Source organism: Anser cygnoides, chromosome 24 (genome assembly GCF_040182565.1).
Source record: "Anser cygnoides isolate HZ-2024a breed goose chromosome 24, Taihu_goose_T2T_genome, whole genome shotgun sequence".
NCBI classification, from domain to species: domain Eukaryota; kingdom Metazoa; phylum Chordata; class Aves; order Anseriformes; family Anatidae; genus Anser; species Anser cygnoides.
Genome location: NC_089896.1, coordinates 3,154,381 through 3,175,238, shown reverse-complemented (window position 1 = coordinate 3,175,238; position 20,858 = coordinate 3,154,381). Strand labels below are relative to the sequence as shown.

Genomic DNA, 20,858 nt, shown 5'->3' with positions numbered 1-20,858 from the left:
GCCGCGGCTGAGCGGCGGCGCGGCCGGCCAATAGCGGCGCGGGGCCGGGCGGCGGCAGCCAATGGGAGCGGCGCGGGGGCGGGGCCAGGCGGCCCCGGCGGCGGGGCCGGGCCCGGTGGCGGCGGCGGCGGGGCCGGGGCCGTGCCGAGGATGCGGGCGGGCGGCGGCGGTGGCGGCGGCGGGGGGGGGGCGCTGGGGCTGGCGCTGGCGCTGCTCCGCCGCTGCCTCCTGCTGGGCCCGCTGGGGCTGCGGCCGGCCGGCGGCCAGGACGGTGAGTGCGGGGCGCCGGGACCGGGACCGGCACCGGGAACACTCCCCCCCCCCCCCCCCCCCCGGTTCTGTGCCGGTAACGGGGCCGCGGCACCGCGCTGTGCCCCTTCTGGTTTTGGGGGGGAAAGTGGGGGTTTGGGGGGAGAAAGTGCCTTTTTGGGGGGCGAAAGTGAGGTTTTGGGGCAAAAAATGGGGTTTTGGGGGTTTTTAGTTTTTTTTTTTTTTTTTAAGGGGGGGGGGGTGACGGCACCCGCCGGTGTCCCCGGCACCGGCTTCACCCGTAGGGGCAGCGGTGTCCCTAAGGGCTTTGGGCTCCCGGTCCCCTCCCTGGGACGTGCCCGGGATGCTCCGAGGGGGCGCTGGGTAACGGGACGGGGCCCCCGGTGTCCCCGTAACCCCCCCCCGGTGTCCCCATAACCCCCCCCCGGTGTCCCCATAACCCCCCCCCGGTGTCCCCGTAACCCCCCCCCGGTGTCCCCGTCCCCCCCCCCGGTGTCCCCGTCCCCCCCCCCGGTGTCTGTCACCCCCCGGTGTCCCCCCCCCGTCCCCTCTTCCCGAACCTCCGTGGCTCCGCAGGCGGGACATCACGGAGCCGAAGTTCCCGGACACCCCCGGGCATCCCGAGTCCTTTTTTTTTTTTTTTATTAATTCCTATTAATTGAATGAAAATCAGCACGAAAACGGCACCGGGGGGGGGGGCTGCAGGCGGGGGGGGGGGGGGGGCCAAGCCCCTGTGTCCCCCCAAGCCCCCGTGTCCCCCCCAAACTGGGCTGCCAGCGCCCTCCCCGCCGATCCCAACCACCCCGCCTCTCCTCGCCCCAAACTCCCCCAAAACACCCCAAAATAATCCCACAGCAGCTCTGGGGGGGGGGGGACACGGGGGGGGGGGGGCACAGATTTCCCGGCGGGTCGGATCCTGCCCAGCCCCGGGAGGCTGCCAGAGGGCCCCGCACCCCCCCCCCCCTCCCCGGTGGCCCCGCTTTGGCCGCCGTCCCGTCCCCGGGGGGGGGTCCGGAGCTTCCGCCATCCGGTGCCCCCCCCCGTCCCCCCCCCCCCCTTGTCCTTTCCTTCCCTTTCCCCGTGGGATTTTTCCGCGGCGCCGCTTTGTGCCGTCTCCTGGTGACGGAGCCGAGGCAGGGCGGTGATGCTGTGACCCCCCCCCTCTTCTTTTCACGTCCCCCCCATCCCGTTGGGGTTTCGCTCGGGGTCTTTGCGCTGCCGGCCACGGCCGTGGCTTCGCTGGCTTTTTGGGGCAAGATTCCCGCGGTTTGGTTAACCCCCTTGGACGAAAATTCCCCCCCCTCCCCGCCAAACCCGTTAAAAATCTGCATTTTTGGGATATTGCCCCGTATCCGGGGGCGGCGAGGCCAGAAAAAAAGCCCCCTTTGTGGCGGGTGCCCACCGTGACCCCCCCGCGGGGACTCGGGGGGCACGCAGCTGCTCGGTGCTGTGCGCCCCTGCGGGGTTTGTCCCCCAAATCCCCCCCCCCCAAATTGGCCTGGGGTGGCGTGGGCGTCTGGGGGGGGGGTCACGGGGGAAACTGAGGCTGCCGTGACCCTGGGGTCCCTGGGGGGGGTTGCTGCTTTTTATATGGCCGGAAAATTGACAAAAATGGTGATTTTTTTTTTTTTTTTCCCAAAAAGGAAAATATTTTTGGGGGGGGGGCGTCCCCGGCCCCAGGGAGCTGGTGCTGGGCTGCGCTTGATGGGGAAACTTGGGGAAACTGAGGCACGGGGCCCCGGAGAGCACAGCTCCCCCTATTTTGGGGCTCGCGGTGGTCCTGGAGGGATTCTTTTGGTGCTGTGGGGGTCCCCGCTGAGCCCCCCCCCCCTTTTTTTTTTTTCTCTCTCCGCAGGGGACGGCTGCGGCCACACGGTGCTGGCGGCGCGCAGCGGGACGCTGAGCTCCAGGAACTACCCGGGCACGTACCCCAACCACACGGCCTGTCGCTGGCGGCTGCGCGCCCCCCCCGGCACCTCCCTCATCCTCGTCTTCGGGGACGTCGACCTGGAGCCCTCGGAGAGCTGCGCCCGCAGCTCCCTGCTGCTCGCCCACCCCGAGAGCGGGGCCACCTACGGTACGGGACCGGGGGGGGGGGGGGGGGGCACGGACGGCAGATTTGGGACGTCCCGGTTAAGGAGGAGACGGGGGAAATTTGTTTTTTTTTGCCCCATTTTCCTGCCGAGGAAGGGGGTAGCCGAGGAGGTGCGCCGGGGGGAGGGGGTTGTGGCCCCACTGGGGTGCGACCACAGCTGTGGGGTGGGAAGGAGCCGGTGTAAATCCCCCCCCCCATGTTCCCGGGGCTGGGATTTTTGCCCGTTTTCCCCGATTTCTCACTCTTTCCGCCCGCATCCCTCAGGGTTGGCACCCACGGGGGTGGCACCGCGTGAGCTCCCCGGTCCCCGACCCCTCCGCTGCCCGGCGTGGCCTCGGGGACGCGTCCATCTGGGGTCCCCAAAAGGGACCCCAAAAGCCGTGTGCCCCCAGCCCCCGGCGTTTTAGGGTTTGTGCTCTGTGTTCCCCCCCCTGCCCGGCAGGCTGCCCCCGAGCCGTTCCCCTTGGCCGCCTGCGCCCGAGCCCTGTAAATATTTAGGGGATGGCGCCGCCGCCCCAACGAGGCTTCTGCAACCCCCGGGACCGCAGCCCCTTGCTGCTCCCCCCCTCCCCGTGTGCACCCCAAAACCCCTTTTGGGCCTTGCTGGGGTAGGAACCGCTCGCTGCCACCCCTGCAGGGGGGAAACCGAGGCATGGGGGGGGGGCGGCACTGGGTCTGCGCCCAGCTCCCTGCTGGAGCACTCAGGGGTTTGCGCCCGTGGGTGCCCACTCCCCTCGGGCCACCCCCAGCCCCTCGGGGTGCCTTTGCCGTCGGGATGGGGCCGGCGCAGGGTCCCGCCGGCGTCCCCGTCCCCGTCCCTCGCCTGCGGGAGCCCCGGGTGCTTTTTGGGAAGAGGCTGGCTCAGAGCCCGCTCCTGGTGCCCGGCCAGCCCTGGCCTGACCCCGCCGGGGTCCTGGGGACCCCTCCCCATGGGCACTCGGTGGGGGAGGCGGCACGGGGCTGGAGGGGACCGGGGACGCCGCCCGTCCCCCCCGTTGGGGCTCAGCGGTGCCCCCAGGGACCCCTCCTGCCCCCGGAGCTGTGCTTTGAGGCTGGGAGATGGAGCCTGCAGGCTCGGGGGGGTTACGCGTGGGCGCGCCGCGGGATTTAGGGGGCGGCTTCGGCGGCACCCGTGGAAAGGGGGGGGGACAAGGACAAGGACCCATTCCCGGGGCCGTGCGTGCCAGCCCCGGCAGCGCTGACCGGCGCCCACGGGGGCCGTTGGCCTCGGCGGCCGCTCGCTGCGTCGCAGCCGGGTGTAATTAAGCAATTAAGAGCCCTCCTTGTGAGACGTCTTCCAGGAAGCAGCAGGGGATTACGCAGCTGGCCGAGGTGGCGTCACCGCGGGGGGGGGGACACCCGGTCCGGCCCTGATCCCAAGCCAGGGGCTTTGTCCCCCCCCTCCTCCTCCCCGGTGTCACCGGTGCCTGCGGGGACGGTGACGGGGCCCCCCCGAGCATCCTTCCCGGGGCACAGCCCCCCTGCCCGAGGGGAGGCGAAGCCCCCAGGTCCCCCCGCTCGCCCCCCCACGGCCCCGTCCCTCCCGGCAGGGCCCTACTGCAGGAACGCCGGCCCCGCCGCCTCGCGCCTGGCCACCAACTGGAGCGCCGCCACCGTCCTCTTCCGCAGCGGCAGCCACCGCTCGGGCCGAGGCCTCCTCCTGTCCTACGCCAGCTCGCAGCACCCAGGTGGGGGTGGAGGGGGGGGTGGCGGGGGCGGGGGGCTCCCCTGGGGGTGCGGGGGGCTCCTCGCCCACCCCGGGGTGGCTCCCGGTGCTCCGAGCTCCCCAAATAATCCCCCCCCCGGGGATCCTTTGGTGGTTTTTTTTTCCTTTTTTTTTTTTTTCCCCTTGCCTGGGGGTGCGGAGGAGGTGATGGGGGGGGTAGCAGCATGAGCTGGGGACCCCCGGATCTGGGACCCCCCCACCCCCAGGGCAGCTGGGACCCCAGCACAGGGCTCGCTGCGGCTGCGGGGAGCCAGGGGACGTCGCCGCCCGTCCCCCCCGACGTGGGGACCTGGGGTGGGGGGGACAAAACCCGTACGAGGAGCAGGGGTTGGGAAGGGGATGGGGGGTGTGTGTGTGGGGGGGGGGGGGGCCACAGCCCCTCACCCAGGGGTGTCCCTGCCTTGCAGACGTGGTCTCCTGCTTGAAGAGAGGCACCCACCTGTCCCAGGAGCACACCAGGTGCGTGCCCCTCCCTGCCTGGTGCCCCCCAGCCCGTCCCCAGCCCTCTCCCGGGGCTCGGGCCGGGCTCGCCGGGGGGGGGTCCTTGGGGTGCAGCCCCAGCTCCTCTGCTGGGGGGGGGGGCACAAAACCCCTGTGGGGTGTACGCGGGGTGGCAGCCCTGATCCGACCCGCCCCCCCCGCGTTGCAGCGTGTACTGCCCCGCCGGCTGCAAGGACATCGAGGGGGACATCTGGGGCAACGTCCGCCAGGGCTACCGGGACGTACGTAGAGCGCCCCGCTCCCCCCGCGGGGTGACACCCGGGGGCGTCCCCAGCGCGTGGCTGGCGCCCGTCACCTCCGTCCTGCTGCCAGCGGAGGGGAGGGGACAGGCTCAGCCCCCCGCTCGGAGGGGACCCGGCGGCTCTGATCCCCCCCCCCCATCCCCGCGGGTCCCCGCAGACCTCGGTGCTGTGCAAGGCGGCCGTGCACGCCGGGGTGATCGCGGACGAGACGGGCGGGCAGGTCACCCTGTCCCAGGAGAAGGGCATCACGCTCTACGAGTCCGCCTTCGCCAACGGGCTCCACTCCAAAAGGTGGGTGCGGGGGCTGCCCCCCCACCCCACCCCGGGTGGCGGTGCCAGGTTTTCGTCCCCCAAGAGCAGGAGCAGCCCCCGACGTCCCTCCCTCCCTTCCCTTCCCGCAGGGGCTCCCTGTCGGAGAAGCGTCTCCTGTTCCACAAAGGTATCTTTCCCCCCACAAATGAAGCCCCCCCTTTCACCCCAAGTGGTGCCGCTGCCGCCCCGCGTGGGGGTCCCCGGCGTCGGCCGGGTCCCCAGCTGCCACCTCCCCTTGCAGCCTGCGGCGACGCCCTGGAGGTGGCCGCCTTCAACGCCTCGTCCTGGTGGCAGGAGGTGGATGAGCTGGGGCAGGAGCGGGGCTGGGCGGCCGAGCGGGCGGCCCTGGGCACCCCCAGCCCCTCCTGGGCGGCCGAACCCGGCGCCGAGACCGCCTGGCTGGAGCTGGACCTGGGCACCCGCAGGAACGTCACAGGTCGGTGTCCGTGGGCCGTCCCTGTCCCCGTGCCACCCTGGCCACTGCCCCCACGGGGATGTGGGGGCTGCCGTGGGACCCCCGCCCTGCCCCGCGTGGCTGCAAATCCCCCGAAAACACCCAGGAGCTTTTAGGGCTCCTCGGGCCACCTCCTGCTCCGGTTACCCCGGTGCAGACGCATCCGGGCGGCACCCGGCCTCCCGCACGGCTCCTTCCCGTCCCCGATTTGTGTCCCCCCCCCGGCCCCCGCTCTGCTCCTGCAGCTGGTGCCAGCGAGCGCCTTTTGTTCAGCCGAGCCCGCGGCGAGCGGGGGCTTTGTGCGGCGGCGCTGGCAGCAGGAAAATGGGGACGTTGTGAGGCCGGGGGAGGAGGGAGGAATGCAGCCGGGGGGTCAGCGGCTCCTCGGGGCGCAGCGGGGGCCGTGGGTGTTCCGGGAGGGGGGGGGGAGGTTGGTGACACGCAGGGCGCATCCTGCCCGCCAGGGATCGTCACGAAGGGCTCCGAGATGTACGACTACTACGTGACGTCCTACCGCGTGTCCTCCAGCCGCGACGGGAAGAACTGGAGACCCTACAGGGGCAGCGGGGGCCAGGAGGACAAGGTGGGGGCGCGGGCGGCGGGGTGTGGGCGCAAGCCCCCCCCCCCCCCAGCCCCGCAGCTCCGGGGCCACCCCTGCCGCCTCCCCGCCAGGTGTTCGAAGGAAACGTGGACGGCCGCGGGGAGGTCTCCAACGCCTTCATCCCCCCGATCGTGACCCGCTACCTGCGCGTCACCCCCCTCAGCTGGCACCAGCGCGTCGCCATGAAGGTGGCCCTGCTGGGCTGCCAGCTGGCGCGGGCGCGCGCCCCGCGGCCCTACGGTGAGCGTCCCACGGCCCGCCCGCCCCCGTGGTGCGCCCGCGGGCGGCGCTGACGGCACCCGCTCTGCCCTGCAGCGCCCGGCGGCCCCGAGGAGGTCCCGCTCCCCGTCCCCACCGGCCGCACGCCCGTGCCCGGTGTCGCCCTGGACCCCGAGAAGGCCGGTGGGTGCCCCCGTGGGGCTGTTCCCGCTCTCGTGGGTGCCTGCGGGCCTTCGTCTCCCAGCTCTGGCTGCCCGCCGGGGGCTCCTGGCACCCACGGGAGCCCCGTGGGCGTGGGACCGTGGCGCGGTGCCGACGCCGCCCTCCCTCCCTCCCTCCCCAGGCTCCACGCTGCTGGTGATGCTGCTCGTCGGCGGCTTCGTCCTCCTCTGCTCCAGCCTCCTGCTGCTGGCCTTCCTCTGCCGCAGGAGGAGGTGGGTCCCGGCCGGCAGCCCCCCTCCCCAAAAGCTGCGTCGGGCTGCTGGCCGTGTCCCGGGGGGGCAGGAGGGATGCGGCCAGCACAGGGGGGGCGCAGGGCAGCCCCTCACCCTCGTCCCGCTCTCCCCTCGCAGGAAGCCAGCGGCCGAGCTGAACTGCGGGCTCGCGAAAGGTAACGGCCCCCCACCCGCGGGGAGGGGGGGGGGCCCAAAGGCAGGAGGGGGGCGGCTGATTTAAGGCCCGAGCTCTCGGGCTCCTTCCTGCTCAGCCCTAGAGGCGCCTCCGTCCCCGAGGGCGGCGGTGTGTGAGAGCTGGGGGCTCCACTCTCCGCGCAGGGTACCCCAAGCTGGAGTCGAGCCCGGGGTGCTCCCTGGGGAGCCTGCCGCCCCCCGGCTCCACGCCGCCCTCCTTCCCCGCGGCGGCCCTGCTGGGAGACCTGAGCCAGCCCCCTTCGCCAGGTAACGGGGACGCGGGTGTATGGATGGGCCCTACAGCCTGGAGGGGAGGCAGAACCAACCTGTGTACCCCCACACTGCACCCCGGGGAGCCATCCCACCCCCCACCCACCCTGGTGCAGCCCCCGTCCTGCATCCTGAACCCTCTGCAAAGGGAGAAATCGTTGCGCTTGATACACAGGGTGGTACTGCAGGGCACCGGGATCCCCCAGGGCCGTGCTGTCCCCGTGGGGTGGGTGCCCTGCCCTGCCCGGAGAGGTTCTGACAGCCCCTGGGGGCCGTGCAGGTGCCCTCAGCCCACCCGTGACCACGCACCTGAGCCCACCGCCGCATGGGGCAGGCGGGGGGAGTGGGCTGGGTGGGCACGGGGGCCCCTGCTTCCTCTGCGGGGCCGTCCCCAGCTGAGCTGCGGGTGTCCCCGGGGCAGAGTACGCCGAGCCGGACGTGGTGCAGGTGAGCCCCAGCAGCCAGCCGGGGCCTTCCACCTTCAAACCGGCCCCGGACGAGGGCTACATGCTGCCGCTGGTCGTGAGCCACTACGCCGTGCCGGGACAGTACCACGAGTACGCCGAGCCGCTGCCGCCCGAGCCGGAATACGCCACGCCGTTCGGCGACCCCGAGCCCGTCGGCACCCGTCGGAGCCCCTGCGGCATCGCGGGGCACCCCGGTGCCCCGAGCCGCACCGGCTCCCCGGAATCGCCCCCGGCACGGTACGATGCGCCCACCCTGCCGCCCGGGGAACCCCGGGGATGCGGCGGGGTGAACGCAGCCCCCCGAGGGGAGCTGCCCCCCACCCCCCGTGGGGACAGCCCCTCGCCCGAGCCTCCCCTCTCGCACGTGTACCACGAAGCCTGGTGAAGGAGCGGGGGCGTGGGGGAGCGCTGCCGGAGGGGAGGCTCGAGGCGCTTGGCTGGCGAGCCTCAAGGGAGGATTTTTTAAGAAAAAACACTATTTTATTTAAATATATATTATATATATATATATATAAAACAGCCCTCCGGATCGCGTGCAGGGGGGGTGTGGACACTGAAGGGCGCAGAGAGGAGCGGGAAGGTGAAGTGGGGACAAAAGGGGTGAGAGTTGGAAATCGGATTGGAACCGAATCAACCCGCCCGGTGCTATCGTGAGCTGGGTGAACACCCCCACTCCCACAATACCCCGCCCGCCCCCCCCCTTACTCGCCTCTACCCTTCACCTCGGTCCGAGGGGCGCCGGAACGGGCGGTTACCGGCAGGCCCCGCGCGCAAAAATTGTGCTCCCGAAATCTCTTGATGTCGATTCCGCGGGGGCGGCCGGAGCCCCCCCGTGCCACGCACGGCAGAAGCCCTTTTTAGGGCTGCGCCCCGCGCCGCCGCCTCCGGAAAGCGTCCGCACCCCTTCTAGATCACGGCGAGGCCATCCTCCGTTCTGACAACAGAGACAATTCCCTCCTCATTTCCCCTTTCCTCCTCAATTTTTTCCGCCTATCCTTGTTTACTTTTTAACGATTTCTGCCTTTTTTCACCTCAAAACCCCACGCTCCGCAACCGAGCGACGATATGCAAATCGCGCGGGGCATGACGGGCCGCCCCCTCCCCGCGCACGCGCGGCCCGCTCGGCGGCACGGGGAAGCGCTTCCGGGTGCTGCCCCCGGAAGGGCTCCGGGTGCGCGGCGGAGGGAGCGGAGCCGGCGGCGGCGGGGCCGGGTCCGGCCGCGGGGCATGGGGAGGTACGGGGGGGGCACCGGGGGGGGCTTGGGGAGGACCGGGGGGGCTGAGGGGGCACCGGGGGGGTTGGGGAGCGACGAGCGCGGTGCCCCGGGGCCGGCGGGGCCGGTACCGCCCGGTTAAACGGAGCCGGGCCGGGGCTGCGGGGCCCCTTCAGGCGCTGGGGGGCCGCAGCCAGGCGCCCCCGGAGCCTTCTGCGGGCCGAGCGGCCCCAGCTCGCGGCCGCGCGTTGCGGAGGGCTGCTCCGGCCGCCGAGCGGCCTCGTGGCCTCCTCCGGACCCGTTGTAAGCCCGGCGCCCTGCAGCTAGCGGGGGACCGCGGGTGAGGGGCGCTCCCCCGGGCGGTGCGTTGGCCTCCGGCAGCGTAACCGACAGCTGGGCGTCCGCAGCTACCGCCCCGGCGCGGTAACTGACCCTCTGACAGCCAGAACTGGCGGTCCGACACGGTAACCAACAACTGGGCATCCAGAACCGCTGATCCGACACGGTAACTAACCGCCTGACGTCCAGAACTACCGCCCCGACACGGTAACTAACCGCCTGACGTCCAGAACCACCGATCTGACACGGTAACTAACCGCCTGACGTCCAGAACCACCGATCTGACACGGTAACTAACGGCCTGACATCCAGAACTACCACCCCGACACGGTAACTAACCGCCTGACGTCCAGAACTACCACCCCGACACGGTAACTAACCGCCTGACGTCCAGAACTACCGCCCCGACACGGTAACTAACTGCCTGACGTCCAGAACCACCGATCTGACACGGTAACTAACCGCCTGACGTCCAGAACTACCGCCCCGACACGGTAACTAACCGCCTGACGTCCAGAACTACCGCCCCGACACGGTAACTAACCGCCTGACGTCCAGAACTACCGCCCCGACACGGTAACTAACCGCCTGACGTCCAGAACCACCAATCTGACACGGTAACTAACCGCCTGACGTCCAGAACTACCACCCCGCCACGACAACTACCACCCTGATGTGCACACCTAGCCCCGGGGGCAGCAGAACCTCGCCGCTCTGCCCCCTCCGCGAGGAGCCCCCCGGCTCCGTGACCCCGTTGGGTGCTCCTGGGGACAGGAGTCCTGCCGGGCTCCGCAGCCCCCCGTGAGCCCGTTTCATGTTCTCGGGGAGTGCTGACGGGGCTCGGAGCCCCCGGAGCGCCCCGAGAGCTCGCTTTGGGCTTCACGCGGGTGTTCGTTAGGGCTGTGAGTGGCCCTGCGCCGCAGAGCCGGCGCTTAACGAACTGCAGCGGGTCTGTAGGGAGCCGGTGGTGTTAATTGAGGCCGCAGGACCTGCTCCTGCAGGGGGTGCCGGGAGCCCCTCTGCATTCCGACCTGAGAAGGAAACGCGGCCGAGTTTCTGCTGCTGCTTCAGGACCCCGTGCGAAGCCTCATCTCATGCCGCAGCGGCAGCACCGCGCTGCTCACCGCTGCCCCACGCAGCCTCTCGCGCCGTGGGAAGGGCCCCAGCGGCTCCCCGGCCTGCTGAAACCCCCGGCACCTCACCAGAGAGAGTGGGTGACGCGAGAACTGTCCGGTGTTCCCGTAGGAACGGGAGAGAGATGGAAGAGGAGGAAGAGAGAGTAGGTTAACGCTGGCCGCTGACGGACCGGGAAGGCTCTGGGGATGGCCTCTCCGTTCGCTGGGCCCACAGCAGTGGCGGACGTAATAAAAGATGTAGAGATGCAGATAGCTGTAAGTAAACGGGGGCTCGCCCCCAGGCAGCATGCAGGCGTGCGGTGGCGCCTCCGCGTCCCCTTGGTTTTGCCTCGGGCGATCTTGCGGGCGCCGCAAGATCGAGAAATGAACGAGCAAAACCGCCTCAGGCTGACAAAGCGTGCCTCGGCCCGGGATGCTGGGGGTGAAAATCGCCTCCTCCCCTGCATGGCGGGCGAGGATCGCCTGGGGGGGGGGGGGGGTTTGTAAACGGGGGGGACAAACAGACGCAGTCAGCCGGCGCGAAAGCTGAGGTGCGTGAACAGAACGCGCCTGCTGCTGGGCTCCCTGCCCAGAAACGATGTCGGTGCGATCGTAAGGGCCGTTCGGTTAAACCGGAGCAGGCTGGAAAGTGGCTGAGGGCTCCGGGGGACCCGGTTGCGACGTGAACTCTTCAGGAACGGCTCCGCGTCCGTAGGGTGCGGCAGAGCGTGAGCCCGCGGGGGACACAGCACTAAACCGGCCCTGGCTAAGCGGGAGTGCCGCCTCGCTTTTCCGCGTGGATTAATCCCAGCTAACCTGCCTTGCTCGGAGGAGGGGAAGACGCCGGCTGGCGGCCGAGGCGGAGGGCGCCGGCGCTGGGTTCGTTACGCGGGGGTGCTGCAGAGCTGCTGGATGAGCTGTCGGGGTGGGGATAACGGCGCAGGCTCCGCGCCCGAGCCGTGGCCTCGAGCGGCCGCCTCTCCCCGGCCTCCTTTCCCAAACCGCCTCCAGCGCTCGCGACGCGCGGCAGCGACGGGAGGCCGAGGGTTGGCCGCACGTCCCAGCGCAGGATTTCGCGTGGCGCTGCCGGAAACGAGAGCTCCGCCTTGGGGAGCCCGAACCCTGCGGGCTCCTGGCTTGGGCTTCCGCGTCGCAGCCTTGCGGAGGACGAAGACCCGAGCGCCGCGGTGCTGAGCGCTCCTGGCCGCGTCCGTGCGCTCAGTCTCGGCTCCGAGCACGGCCTCGCCCTCGAAGCTGCTTGCGGTGCGAGCGGCGTGCGTGCAGACAGCCCCGTGGGCTTCTCGTGGCAAACTCCTCACAGACCGGGGAACGTTTTCTCTTCTAAGCATCCTCCTGCCTTCTTTTTGTGTCCAGAGAGACCCAGTCCATAACCTCTGGGCCCTCCAGGACACCATGGCCTCCTGCGGGCAGGGACCAAAGCACCCCTTTGAGTTCTGCCTGCTAACCCCGACAATTCCGTTTCTTCCTCCAGTTGATCGGTTTGGGTCCCCACAATCCCAAGAAGAAGCAGGACCTGGACAAGCTGTATGACCTACAAGCTAAAGCCCAGCAGATTATGAACCAGTTTGGCCCTTCTACCCTGATCAACCTCTCCAACTTCTCCTCGATAAAGCCGGAACCGGCCAGCACCCCCCCGCAGAGCTCCATGGCCAACAGCACCACCGTGGCAAAGATGCCGGGGACGCCCAGCGGAGGAGGGCGGCTCAGTCCCGAAAGCAACCAGGTAACTTCAGCCCCGGCTCGAGGAGGGCAGGGGAGAGAAACTCAGACCTGCCTGTGGCTTCACCCCTCTCCTTCCTTAAATTACTAACGAAAACCCGATATCCGTCAGGGTATCGGTTACTGCCCCGAGCGAGCAAACACCCTCACGTGGTGCTTCCAGCTTTCGGGCTGGGCTGGGGACGGGCGTCGGAGGTGCAGAGGCTTCGTCGGTCTCCAGAAAATCTCTATCGGGGCCGTGACTGGGAAGGTCTTTTTCAACGTGGTTTAGGTCAGGGAAACAAAAATGCAGATTTGTAGCCCCGGTCTTACCGGCGTGGTGCGGGAGGCTGCCCAAAGGAGAAGGACCGAGTCCCCAGCACACGCAGGCACAGCAGTTCCCCCGCTGGAGCCGTGCAGGGGCACCAGGAGCGGGTTCAGCTTCTCCTGGGGCTCCAGAGAGCCGGAGCGGTGGAGCTGGGATGTGCTGGTGCCGGGGGCGGCACACCAGAGCAGCCCCAGCTCTCACCTTGCTCCCGTGAGGCCCGGTGGTTCAGCAGCAGTGCAGCTCCTGCTCCCATGCCCTGTTCGGGCCGCGAGGGTGCTGCCGTGTGCCCCGCCGTAACCCAGCACTCACCTGTGTGCCTGCGTTCCCCCTGAAACGCTGAAGGCGGTGAGCCCTAGAGCACTGGAAGTGCTTCCTTTGTGTCCCGGGCACAGATTCAGGCACTGCAATGTCGCTTGCGTTTGCCTGTTAAGACTTCTCGTTGTGCCTCTGTCCTCTCGCCAGCAGCCCCGCTTCAGCCGGTGGCGTTTCGGTGCCAGCTTAGGGCGGGAGATTGACTTCTCCTGGGCTGCTGCACCCTGCTTTCGGTCCGGAGCAGGCGCTCGTGCTTGAAAATGACTCCTTAACACCTGACGTGTCTCATCTCTGCCATTCCGGGGCTGATACGGCGTGTCAGAGTGGGGGCCGTGGGGTAGCGGGGGACGCGGGGGGGCGGCTGCGTTGCCGAAGGAGCGGCAGGTAATTCTTCTCTCACCCTCTCAGGTTTTAACCAAGAAGAAGCTGCAGGACCTGGTGCGTGAGGTGGACCCCAACGAGCAGCTGGATGAGGATGTGGAGGAAGTAGGTACCAAAGCCATGGCGGGGGCTGCACAAAGAGCTGATGGAGGACTTTTCATGGACCAGTGGCCCTTTGTCCCAGGCCGGGGGGGGGGAGGTTTGGTTCGTGTTACGCTGCGGTATGCTCCAGCCATCCGTGTCTGTGCTTCCCGGTGCTGAGAAAGGTTTTAAAGAGCAGCAACCGTAGCGTGCGCCTTTGAAACCTTAGCTTCTGAGGGCTCCTTCTCACGTTTTCCACCTAGTTTCAGCTGCTCAGCGCTGACAGGGCTGGTGGTTGTCCTTGTTCTGTGGCAGATGCTGTTGCAGATCGCCGACGATTTCATAGAGAGCGTGGTGACGGCTGCCTGCCAGCTCGCCCGGCATCGCAAGTCCAACACCCTGGAGGTGAAGGACGTGCAGTTGCACCTCGGTAAGGAGCTTGCCCTCGCCGGAGAGCCGGGAACACCCCCCGCGGCCACGGTGTTGGGGTGGAAAATCCACGAGCAGCTACAGATTCGTTGCCACCGGGTAACACCCTCCTAAGTGGGGAATAAGCGGGTTGCCTGCCCCAGCCTCACTCTCTCCGAGTTTCGTTTGCAGTTGTGCAGTGTGTAGCTGCCCAGCGGCCTCCGCTGGGGGTCCCAAGCACAGGGGCTGCACCTTCAGCGTGCTTTAGCACCCTGCAGCCCTCCGGAAAGGCTTTTATAGCTGCTTTGAGCACCACCACCACACAGCTGCGTGTAGCACCAGCTGCAGGCGGGCGTGCCGGCGCTGTGGGAGTTAGGAGGGGGCTCCTCGTGCAGCGGGCAGCTGGGGAGGAGCGTGCTGATCCGCGCTCTCTCTTCCAGAGCGTCAGTGGAACATGTGGATCCCGGGCTTTGGCTCTGAAGAAATCAGACCCTACAAAAAAGCCTGCACTACAGAAGCTCACAAACAGGTAAGGGGCCCTCAGGGGCGCACTGAGAGTGGTGTGGCGGAAGCCTGCTGCGCGTAGGGGGCTCGCGGGCTCCTGGCACTACGTGAATCTGTCGCCTCTTCCAAGTGGTTTGGGCTTGAAATCGCTTCCGGAGCCTTCTCGGCGGTTTGTGCAGAGGATGGAGCTTGCTCTGCCTCCTTTGCTGTTGGTGCCGTGCGGGTTGTGCCCTGGCAGAAGCGGTAGCGCTCGCCATCTGAACGGCAGCTCAGGTTGGAAGGGTTAAAAAGCAACTGAGAGCTGCAGGCAGCAGCTCCTCAGCTGTCCCCTTGGAAATCTCGAGCTCCGAAGGGAGGGAGAACACCCTGCTAACTCCTCGGGCTCGACAGGAAATCCGTACCCACGTGCGGCGGGTTCAATTCCCGTGCAGCCCCTTGGACCCCCTCCCCGCACCTGCCCTGGCCTCGCAGCAGCTGCAGGTCAGGCCCGTGAGAGTCTTTTGCTCGCGGATCCGCAGACGCTGGAGGAATAATTGTAGGTCTGCGAGGGCTGTGAATGAGCGCGGCGCCGAGAGCAGCTCTCGCCTTGCCTCCCCAGGCCTGGTGCTGCCCCTGCAGGCGGTTCAGAATCAAGGCAGGGCCTGGGGCTTCCTCCCTCGAGCACTGCAGAAGGGCTGGAGGAGGCAGAAGCACAGCCGAGGTACCCCGAGGGACCGCCTGAGCGAAGTCCTGCGGCTGGTTCTGTCTAGGACTCAGACTGCCTGCGAGTCACCGGAGCCCCCCGCTACGTTTGCGGACCCACGCCGCGTGCTGCAGCGTCCCGGGAGGCTGCCTGTGGTGCTCCACGCCGATTCGCGGCGCGCTTTGGCAGGCTTTGGCTCGGGTTCCTCGGGCTCCTTTCTGTCTGCGGCCCAAGGCAGTGCTCAGCTGTGCTGTGAGCTGCGCCCGCGCGCAGCGCTCTGGCTTTCCAGCTGGGGGGCAGAGCTGGGCAGCTCCGTTTCTTCCCCTGAATTTTGCTTTAATGATTCGGGGGGATGGATTTTAAGCGTAAGGTCAGGGTCGGGGAAGGAGGCGCCCTGCAGGCGCCGTTCAAGAGCGGGGACGTTATCGCGGCTCCCCTCCCGAAGGTGGGTTTTGGGCCACTGTTCATCCAACCACCCGCAGGGCGCTGAGCAGGGAGCACAGGCGCTTCCTTCTCCTCTGGCTCCGGCTGGGACCTCTCTGAGATTCAAATGGACTTGAAAGACCTGTGTGGAAACGAGTCGGGCGGTGTCCTGAGAGAACCCGGGATAATGCCGCTCCCGCACGGCCGCGTTCCGAGTTGCTTTGCAGTGCCCTTGTCTGGGGCTGGCTTCCCACGTTTTGCTCTTTCTTGTTGCAGAGAATGGCGCTGATTCGCAAAACTACCAAGAAATAGCCCCTGGGAAGAGCTGGGAGATGATGCCAGTGCGTTTTGGGATATCTGCCTCTCCACTGAAGCCTCCGCGATGCCATCCATGGGATATTTTTTTTAATGCTTTACAGAGAAGCATATATTTTTTATTAACGGTGCAGCAATATCTGACTTTACGAGATCTGCCAAAAACATTCTACGCCCCCATCCTCATTCCCTGTAAGAGCGCAACATATCTCCAAAACAAAGACTTTTATTTGTGACTTGAAAGTGGTTTATCGTATAAGTGATTATCCAAGGGACAGAGCATTTGATCTTGTGTGGGACAGTATTAGAAGCATCTGTAGAGGTTTTTGTTTCCTCCTTCCTGCCCCTACCTGCTCCAGTACTTTGTAATGTCAGTGTTTATATAAATACTTGCGTTTGTTTTACATGAATAAAGAAGTTATTAATCTAAAGCCGTGGCACGGGCTTGTGCTCTTCAGACGGCGCGCAGAGGAATTGCCAGGGAGATAACCACCACGTTAGCTTGTTTTCCACGTGCGGTGCTGGTTCTGGGAGAGTTTTCCTGGGCTTTAAAGCCAGCGGAAGGGTTTGCCTGGGCTCTGGGCAGGCGCTAACAGGGCTGGGCGGGCGCCTCGCCCCCCGCCTTGGGCTCCTTGCGTCCGGCCCGGGCTGAGCGGTTCGCCACCGCGCGGACACCGGCACCGTTAGGAGTGCTGTGGGGGCTGGGGATGGGAAGTGGAGGCGACCTGCTGCTCTGTTGGCCTGGGACGTGAGGAAAGGCCACGTCCCGCTGCCTGCCCTCCCCAGGGACGTGGTGAGGAGGGTGCCGGCAGAAAAAGGAGGCCGCTGTGTGCCGAGCTCGCTGCTGGGGCTCTCGGCCTCCGGGGCTGCCAGCACCGCACCCCCAGGGGAAGCCCCCTTGGCTGAAGGAAGGGCTCTGTCCTCGGCTCTGTCCTCCCTCCCTGGAGCTGCCACCTCGGGAGCCCCGGGGCCTGCACTAAGACAAGCGCAGCCCCAGACGAGGTCGGTCTGGGTGGCGCTCGGGGAGGGGAGAAGCTGCTCCCGCATCGCTGCGGGGCTGGGGGCACGGAGCTGCTCGGCACCACGCAGCCGGGCTGCACGCTCCTGGTGAGCACGGAGCGCGGTGAGCTGGGTGGCACGAGGGGTTTGGGATCAGTCCTGGAGCCGTGCTGCTGAGAGCTTCGGGACCTAAGGGCACGGGGAGGGCTGCGGTTCCTGTTTGGGCATAGGGACAGCTTTGTAGGAGAGGAGAGACCAGGAACGGTGAACGCGGCCCCTCTGCGCTCCTGCTCCCATCGGCAGCCTCGGCCCCAACCGCCCCCCCCCTTCCCCAGGAAAACACGGGCAGGCAGCGAGGTGACCACGGGCTGTTTAATGTTCTCTTGCTGCCCCTCCCTGCCCCCGGCCGCCCCATTTCTGCTTCACCTCTCACACATCGGCAGAACCGGGCGGCTCGGAGCCCCCTGGCCCTAGCACGAGCACTTCTTCCTCTTCTCCTCCTTCCCCGCCGCGTGAGCCGGGAGCGGCGCGGGCAGGGGGCCGCTGCTCTTCACCCCGTCCCACGCCTCGCAGGGGGCGAGCAGCCCGCTCTGCAGCGCCCGGTAGATGGCCAGCGTCAGCATCTGGAAGGCCTGGGCCACGTTGCTGGCGTCCTTGGCCGAGGTCTCGACGTACTGGGCGCCCAGCGAGGCCGCCAGCCGCTCGGCCTCCCTCCTGCCCACCCTGCGCTCGGCCGCCAGGTCGCTCTTGTGGCCCACCAGCAGGAAGACGACGCGGAAGGGCTGCACCGTGTCCGTCACCTCGCGGTGCCACCGCCGGACGCTCTCGAAGGAGGCGCGGTTGGTGAGGTCAAAGAGCAGCATCCCCCCCGCCGAGTTGCGGTAATAGGAGCGCGTCACGGACCTTGGGGCGCGAGCAGAAGCGGGGTGAGCGGTGCCCGGGGCTCCCCTGTGTGCTGCCCCGGGGGGGGGGGGGGGGGGGGGGGGGGCATCGCCCCCTCCTGTCCCTGCCTCTCGCCTGAGCATCCTCAGCCCGGCTCCTGCCCCAGGGGAACCAGCGCGGGGCTCTCAAGGCACCGAGAGCAGGAGAACCTTTTGCTGTACCAACGAGCGGCGCGGTCCCCGGTGCGCTCCTGTCCCCAGCAACGTGGCATGGAGGTGCCCAGCAGCATGGGGAAGCCGCTTCGCCCCGCTCCCAGCAGGAGCACCCCAGTCCCACGCAGTTTTGGGGTCTCACAGCCCCTTCGGAGCTGGAGCCAGGGCTTAGGAGGCAGCCCCAAAGGGCTCCTCGTCATCGGGCAGGGGTGGGGAGAGCTCAGAGCCCTACCCAAGCAGCCCCCAGGGCTGGGCTCACATCCCCCCCCCACCCCAAACCTGGCCCCCGATGCCTCCCCACCTCCACCCCCCCCCCCCAGTCTCCGGAGCCAGACCCCACGGCCGGATCGGGACCCACCTGAACCGCTCCTGCCCGGCCGTGTCCCAGAACTGCAGCTTGACGCGGAGCCCCGGCTCCAGCTCCACGAACTGAACGTAGAAATCCACCCCCACCGTCTGGTTGACGGCGTCCAGGAAGACGCCCTCGGTGTAGCGCCGCAGCAGCGAGGATTTGCCCACCGTGGAGTCCCCCAGCATGATCACCCGGAACTGGTACTGCCACCGCGGCTCCATGGGCGCTCGGCGGCACCACTGCGCCCCGCCGGCACCCACCGCCCCCGCGCCCGCTGCGTGCTCGGGCAGGGTGCTGCCGCTCCTCCCGCTGCTGCCCGGGGCACGGGAGGCGTTCCTGGCCCGGCAGGGGGGTGCTGGGTGCTGGGTGCGTGTATGTGGGGGTCCCTTCACCTCCTTTTTTTTTGCTCCTCTCCATCCAGCTGGAGGCACTGGGGGGTATTGGTGAGGTGGTTGGGGGTGACCCCCCAGCAATGACCCCCCCCCATCACAGAGGCAGGGCTCCACGCCGGTGCTCTAGCACTCAGAAGAGCTTTTTTAATGCGGAAGGCATCTGGTTTATTAAAAACACCCCTGGAGGGGGGGGGATTATTGTTTTCACAGCCCCCAGACCAAGGCTGGAAGCGCAAACCAACGTGGGAAGTCAGCCCCAGGATCCCCCAGGGGGGTGGGCTCCGTGCGAAGGGCAGGGCAGCGGCTCCCCAGCTCCATCCCCGTTTCTGGGGGGGGGTCCCGTCCCCATCAGCACTGGCAGCGCCCCTGGGGCTCGCCCCGCGCCGGGGGCCGGGGGCGGCTGGGGCTGGGGATGAGCCTGACGGCGCCGCAGCCCCGGGGGGGGGCGAGGGCCCCGCGGCCCAGCGCCCGCAGGATGCCCCCCGCCAGCGTCTCGAAGGCCAGCTCCACGTTGAGGTTGCTGCGGGCCGAGGTCTCCACGAAGGCCATGCCCAGGGAGGCCGCCAGGCGCCCGGCCTCCTCGGCCGACACGGCTCGCTCGGCCGCCAGGTCGCTCTTGTGGCCCACCAGGACGAAGGCGGCAGCGCGGTCGCCGGCGGCCTCGCGGTACCACTCGGGGACGCGCTCGAAGGACGCCCGGTTGGTGAGGTCGAAGACCAGCAGCACGCCCGCGGCGCTCCGGTAGAAGGACCTGGTGATGGACCTGGGCACAGCGGGGACGGGGGCGCTGAGCACCCCCTGTGCCTGCACCGGGCCGAATGGGGACGGGGGAAACTCCCCCAGCGCCCCGAAAGGCTCCCGGGGACGGGGCAGAGCAGGACCCCTGCCGAATGCAGCCCTTTCGCAGCCCGTTTGAGCCTCCTTGGCTGTCCGCAGGCTGATGCAATCAGGGAGGCATCGCCCAGCCCCAGCCCGGTCCCCTCGGCTGCCCCCCGAGCCCAGCTGTGGCTTCGCTGCCAGCTCAGCGAGGAGCTGCCACGGCCCCAAAAAGCGTCACCGTGGCGCCGAGCCCTCGCTGCCCGTCCCCGTCCACCCCGGCCTTTCCCAACGGGGACTTTGCACCCGCTGCTGCCTCCTCGAGCAAAACCCGAAGCAAAACACCGCAGAGCCTGGGCACCGGGACGGGGGGACAGGGACGCGCCTCTTGGGGGGGGGCTGCTGGGCTGGAGAGGTCCCAGGATCCCTCCCTGGGTGCGTTTTTGGGGGATTTATCTGATCGCACCAAGGTGCCCCAGCTTCCCGGGGTGGGGGCGAGCCAGCTGGGTCCCCGTCCCCATCCCCACCTCACCTGAACCTCTCCTGGCCGGCCGTGTCCCACAGCTGCAGCTTGGCCTTGCCGGCGGGCGGCAGCGGGACGGTGCAGCTGTAGAAATCCACGCCGACGGTGGGGCAGGGCACGGCCCCCCCCGGCCCCTCCGCGTAGCAGCGCAGCAGCGACGACTTCCCCACGGCCGCGTCCCCCAGCACGATGACACGGAACTGGTAGTGGCCCCCCGCCTCGGGGCCGTGGGGGGGACCCGCTGCCGCCCCCATCCCAGCGGCTGGGCTGGGGGGAGAAGAGATCCTTCGGCCCCGGGCTGGACGGATCCCGGCCCTAGGGGCTTTGCCGCGCTGGTGGGACCGGGGCCAGGTCTCCACCCTTGTCCCCACCCCACAGCGTTGTCCCTGGGGACAGGGACGGACTCGTCCTGTCCTGTCCTCGCACCCACCCAGGCGGACAAACAAAGCAGAGGAGGAGGGAGAGGCTGCCGGCCCGTCCTCGCAGCCAGCAGCCCCAGGGGCACAGCCCAGGGGGTGTTCGGATGTTTGCTCCCTGCAGCCGCCCTTGTCACCTGCCAGCTCCTTGTCACCTGCTGTCCTTGTCATCTGCCAGCTCCTCGTCACCGCCACCGAGAACAGCCCGGAGGTGGCGGAGGCTGCAGCCAGGAGCGGGGGCAGTGCCCCAGGCAAGGGACCCCGGGGCTGGGCTGAGGTGCTGGAGCCTCCCCTGCGCCCCCACTGCTCGGGTCCCTCACACACCGCCCCCTGCACCAGGCCACTGCTGTCCCCAGCCCCGCTGCTCCCTGTTCAGGGACAGAACAGCTGTTTTCATCCCCAAATTAATCTCCACAGAGCACACAACTGGAGGCAGCAGGGCTTCAGCACCGCCTTTTACTGGCGCCTTTGCTGCCCATTGCCTCAAAGCAGGCGGCTCCCTCCCCTCTGGCACCCCAGCAGCTGGAGGAAGGGAGAGCGAAGCCCGGCTCCTGCTGCACACAGCGCTGCTGGGCCCCTGCCTCAGTGCCCCCGGGCCTTCACCTTCTCCACCCAGAGGTGTTCTGAGGACCCCAGACTCGTGCTCCCCAGCACCACAC

At 68.3% G+C, this 20,858-nt stretch overlaps 4 protein-coding genes and 1 non-coding gene across 9 annotated transcripts; 2 read left to right on the top strand and 3 right to left on the bottom strand.

The window, feature by feature from the left end:
* The first annotated feature begins 85 nt into the window (after window positions 1–85).
* LOC125183887 (discoidin, CUB and LCCL domain-containing protein 1-like) lies at window positions 86–8,285 on the top strand. 3 transcript variants are annotated; one of them, XM_066982729.1, is made up of 15 exons: window positions 97–271; window positions 2,126–2,347; window positions 3,916–4,053; window positions 4,499–4,550; window positions 4,741–4,813; window positions 4,992–5,125; window positions 5,236–5,273; window positions 5,388–5,582; window positions 6,065–6,183; window positions 6,273–6,441; window positions 6,517–6,603; window positions 6,764–6,854; window positions 6,993–7,030; window positions 7,194–7,316; window positions 7,741–8,281. In XM_066982729.1, the coding sequence occupies exons 1-15, from the start codon at window positions 151–153 to the stop codon at window positions 8,169–8,171; spliced, it is 2,031 nt and encodes a 676-aa protein (XP_066838830.1). In that variant the 5' UTR covers window positions 97–150; the 3' UTR covers window positions 8,172–8,281. The 3 variants fall into 3 exon arrangements, with proteins under 3 accessions (XP_066838829.1, XP_066838831.1, XP_066838830.1); XM_066982728.1 differs by having other exon boundaries at window positions 86–271; window positions 6,764–7,030; window positions 7,741–8,285; XM_066982730.1 differs by lacking the exon at window positions 7,194–7,316 and having other exon boundaries at window positions 92–271; window positions 7,741–8,283.
* A 232-nt stretch (window positions 8,286–8,517) lies between these two features.
* LOC136786918 (U11 spliceosomal RNA) lies at window positions 8,518–8,645 on the bottom strand. The gene has a single exon (XR_010826534.1). It is a non-coding gene; the product is annotated as a U11 spliceosomal RNA (small nuclear RNA).
* A 226-nt stretch (window positions 8,646–8,871) lies between these two features.
* TAF12 (TATA-box binding protein associated factor 12) lies at window positions 8,872–16,038 on the top strand. 3 transcript variants are annotated; one of them, XM_066982736.1, is made up of 7 exons: window positions 8,920–9,021; window positions 10,585–10,730; window positions 11,947–12,198; window positions 13,222–13,299; window positions 13,539–13,705; window positions 14,124–14,212; window positions 15,569–16,038. In XM_066982736.1, the coding sequence occupies exons 2-6, from the start codon at window positions 10,662–10,664 to the stop codon at window positions 14,161–14,163; spliced, it is 606 nt and encodes a 201-aa protein (XP_066838837.1). In that variant the 5' UTR covers window positions 8,920–9,021; window positions 10,585–10,661; the 3' UTR covers window positions 14,164–14,212; window positions 15,569–16,038. The 3 variants fall into 3 exon arrangements, with proteins under 3 accessions (XP_066838838.1, XP_066838837.1, XP_066838836.1); XM_066982735.1 differs by having other exon boundaries at window positions 8,927–9,021; window positions 13,591–13,705; XM_066982737.1 differs by lacking the exon at window positions 10,585–10,730 and having other exon boundaries at window positions 8,872–9,021; window positions 13,591–13,705.
* Window positions 16,039–16,970: 932 nt separating this feature from the next.
* LOC125183897 (ras-related protein Rab-39A-like) lies at window positions 16,971–18,441 on the bottom strand. Its single transcript, XM_048073203.2, has 2 exons — window positions 18,059–18,441; window positions 16,971–17,509 (listed from the first exon to the last, which is right to left on the bottom strand). The coding sequence occupies exons 1-2, from the start codon at window positions 18,271–18,273 to the stop codon at window positions 17,077–17,079; spliced, it is 648 nt and encodes a 215-aa protein (XP_047929160.2). The 5' UTR covers window positions 18,274–18,441; the 3' UTR covers window positions 16,971–17,076.
* Window positions 18,442–18,578: 137 nt separating this feature from the next.
* Window positions 18,579–20,775, bottom strand: LOC106045122 (ras-related protein Rab-42). Its single transcript, XM_013195458.3, has 2 exons — window positions 19,793–20,775; window positions 18,579–19,207 (listed from the first exon to the last, which is right to left on the bottom strand). Exons 1-2 carry the CDS (start codon window positions 20,368–20,370, stop codon window positions 18,793–18,795), a joined length of 993 nt encoding a protein of 330 aa, XP_013050912.3. The 5' UTR covers window positions 20,371–20,775; the 3' UTR covers window positions 18,579–18,792.
* Window positions 20,776–20,858: the final 83 nt, after the last annotated feature.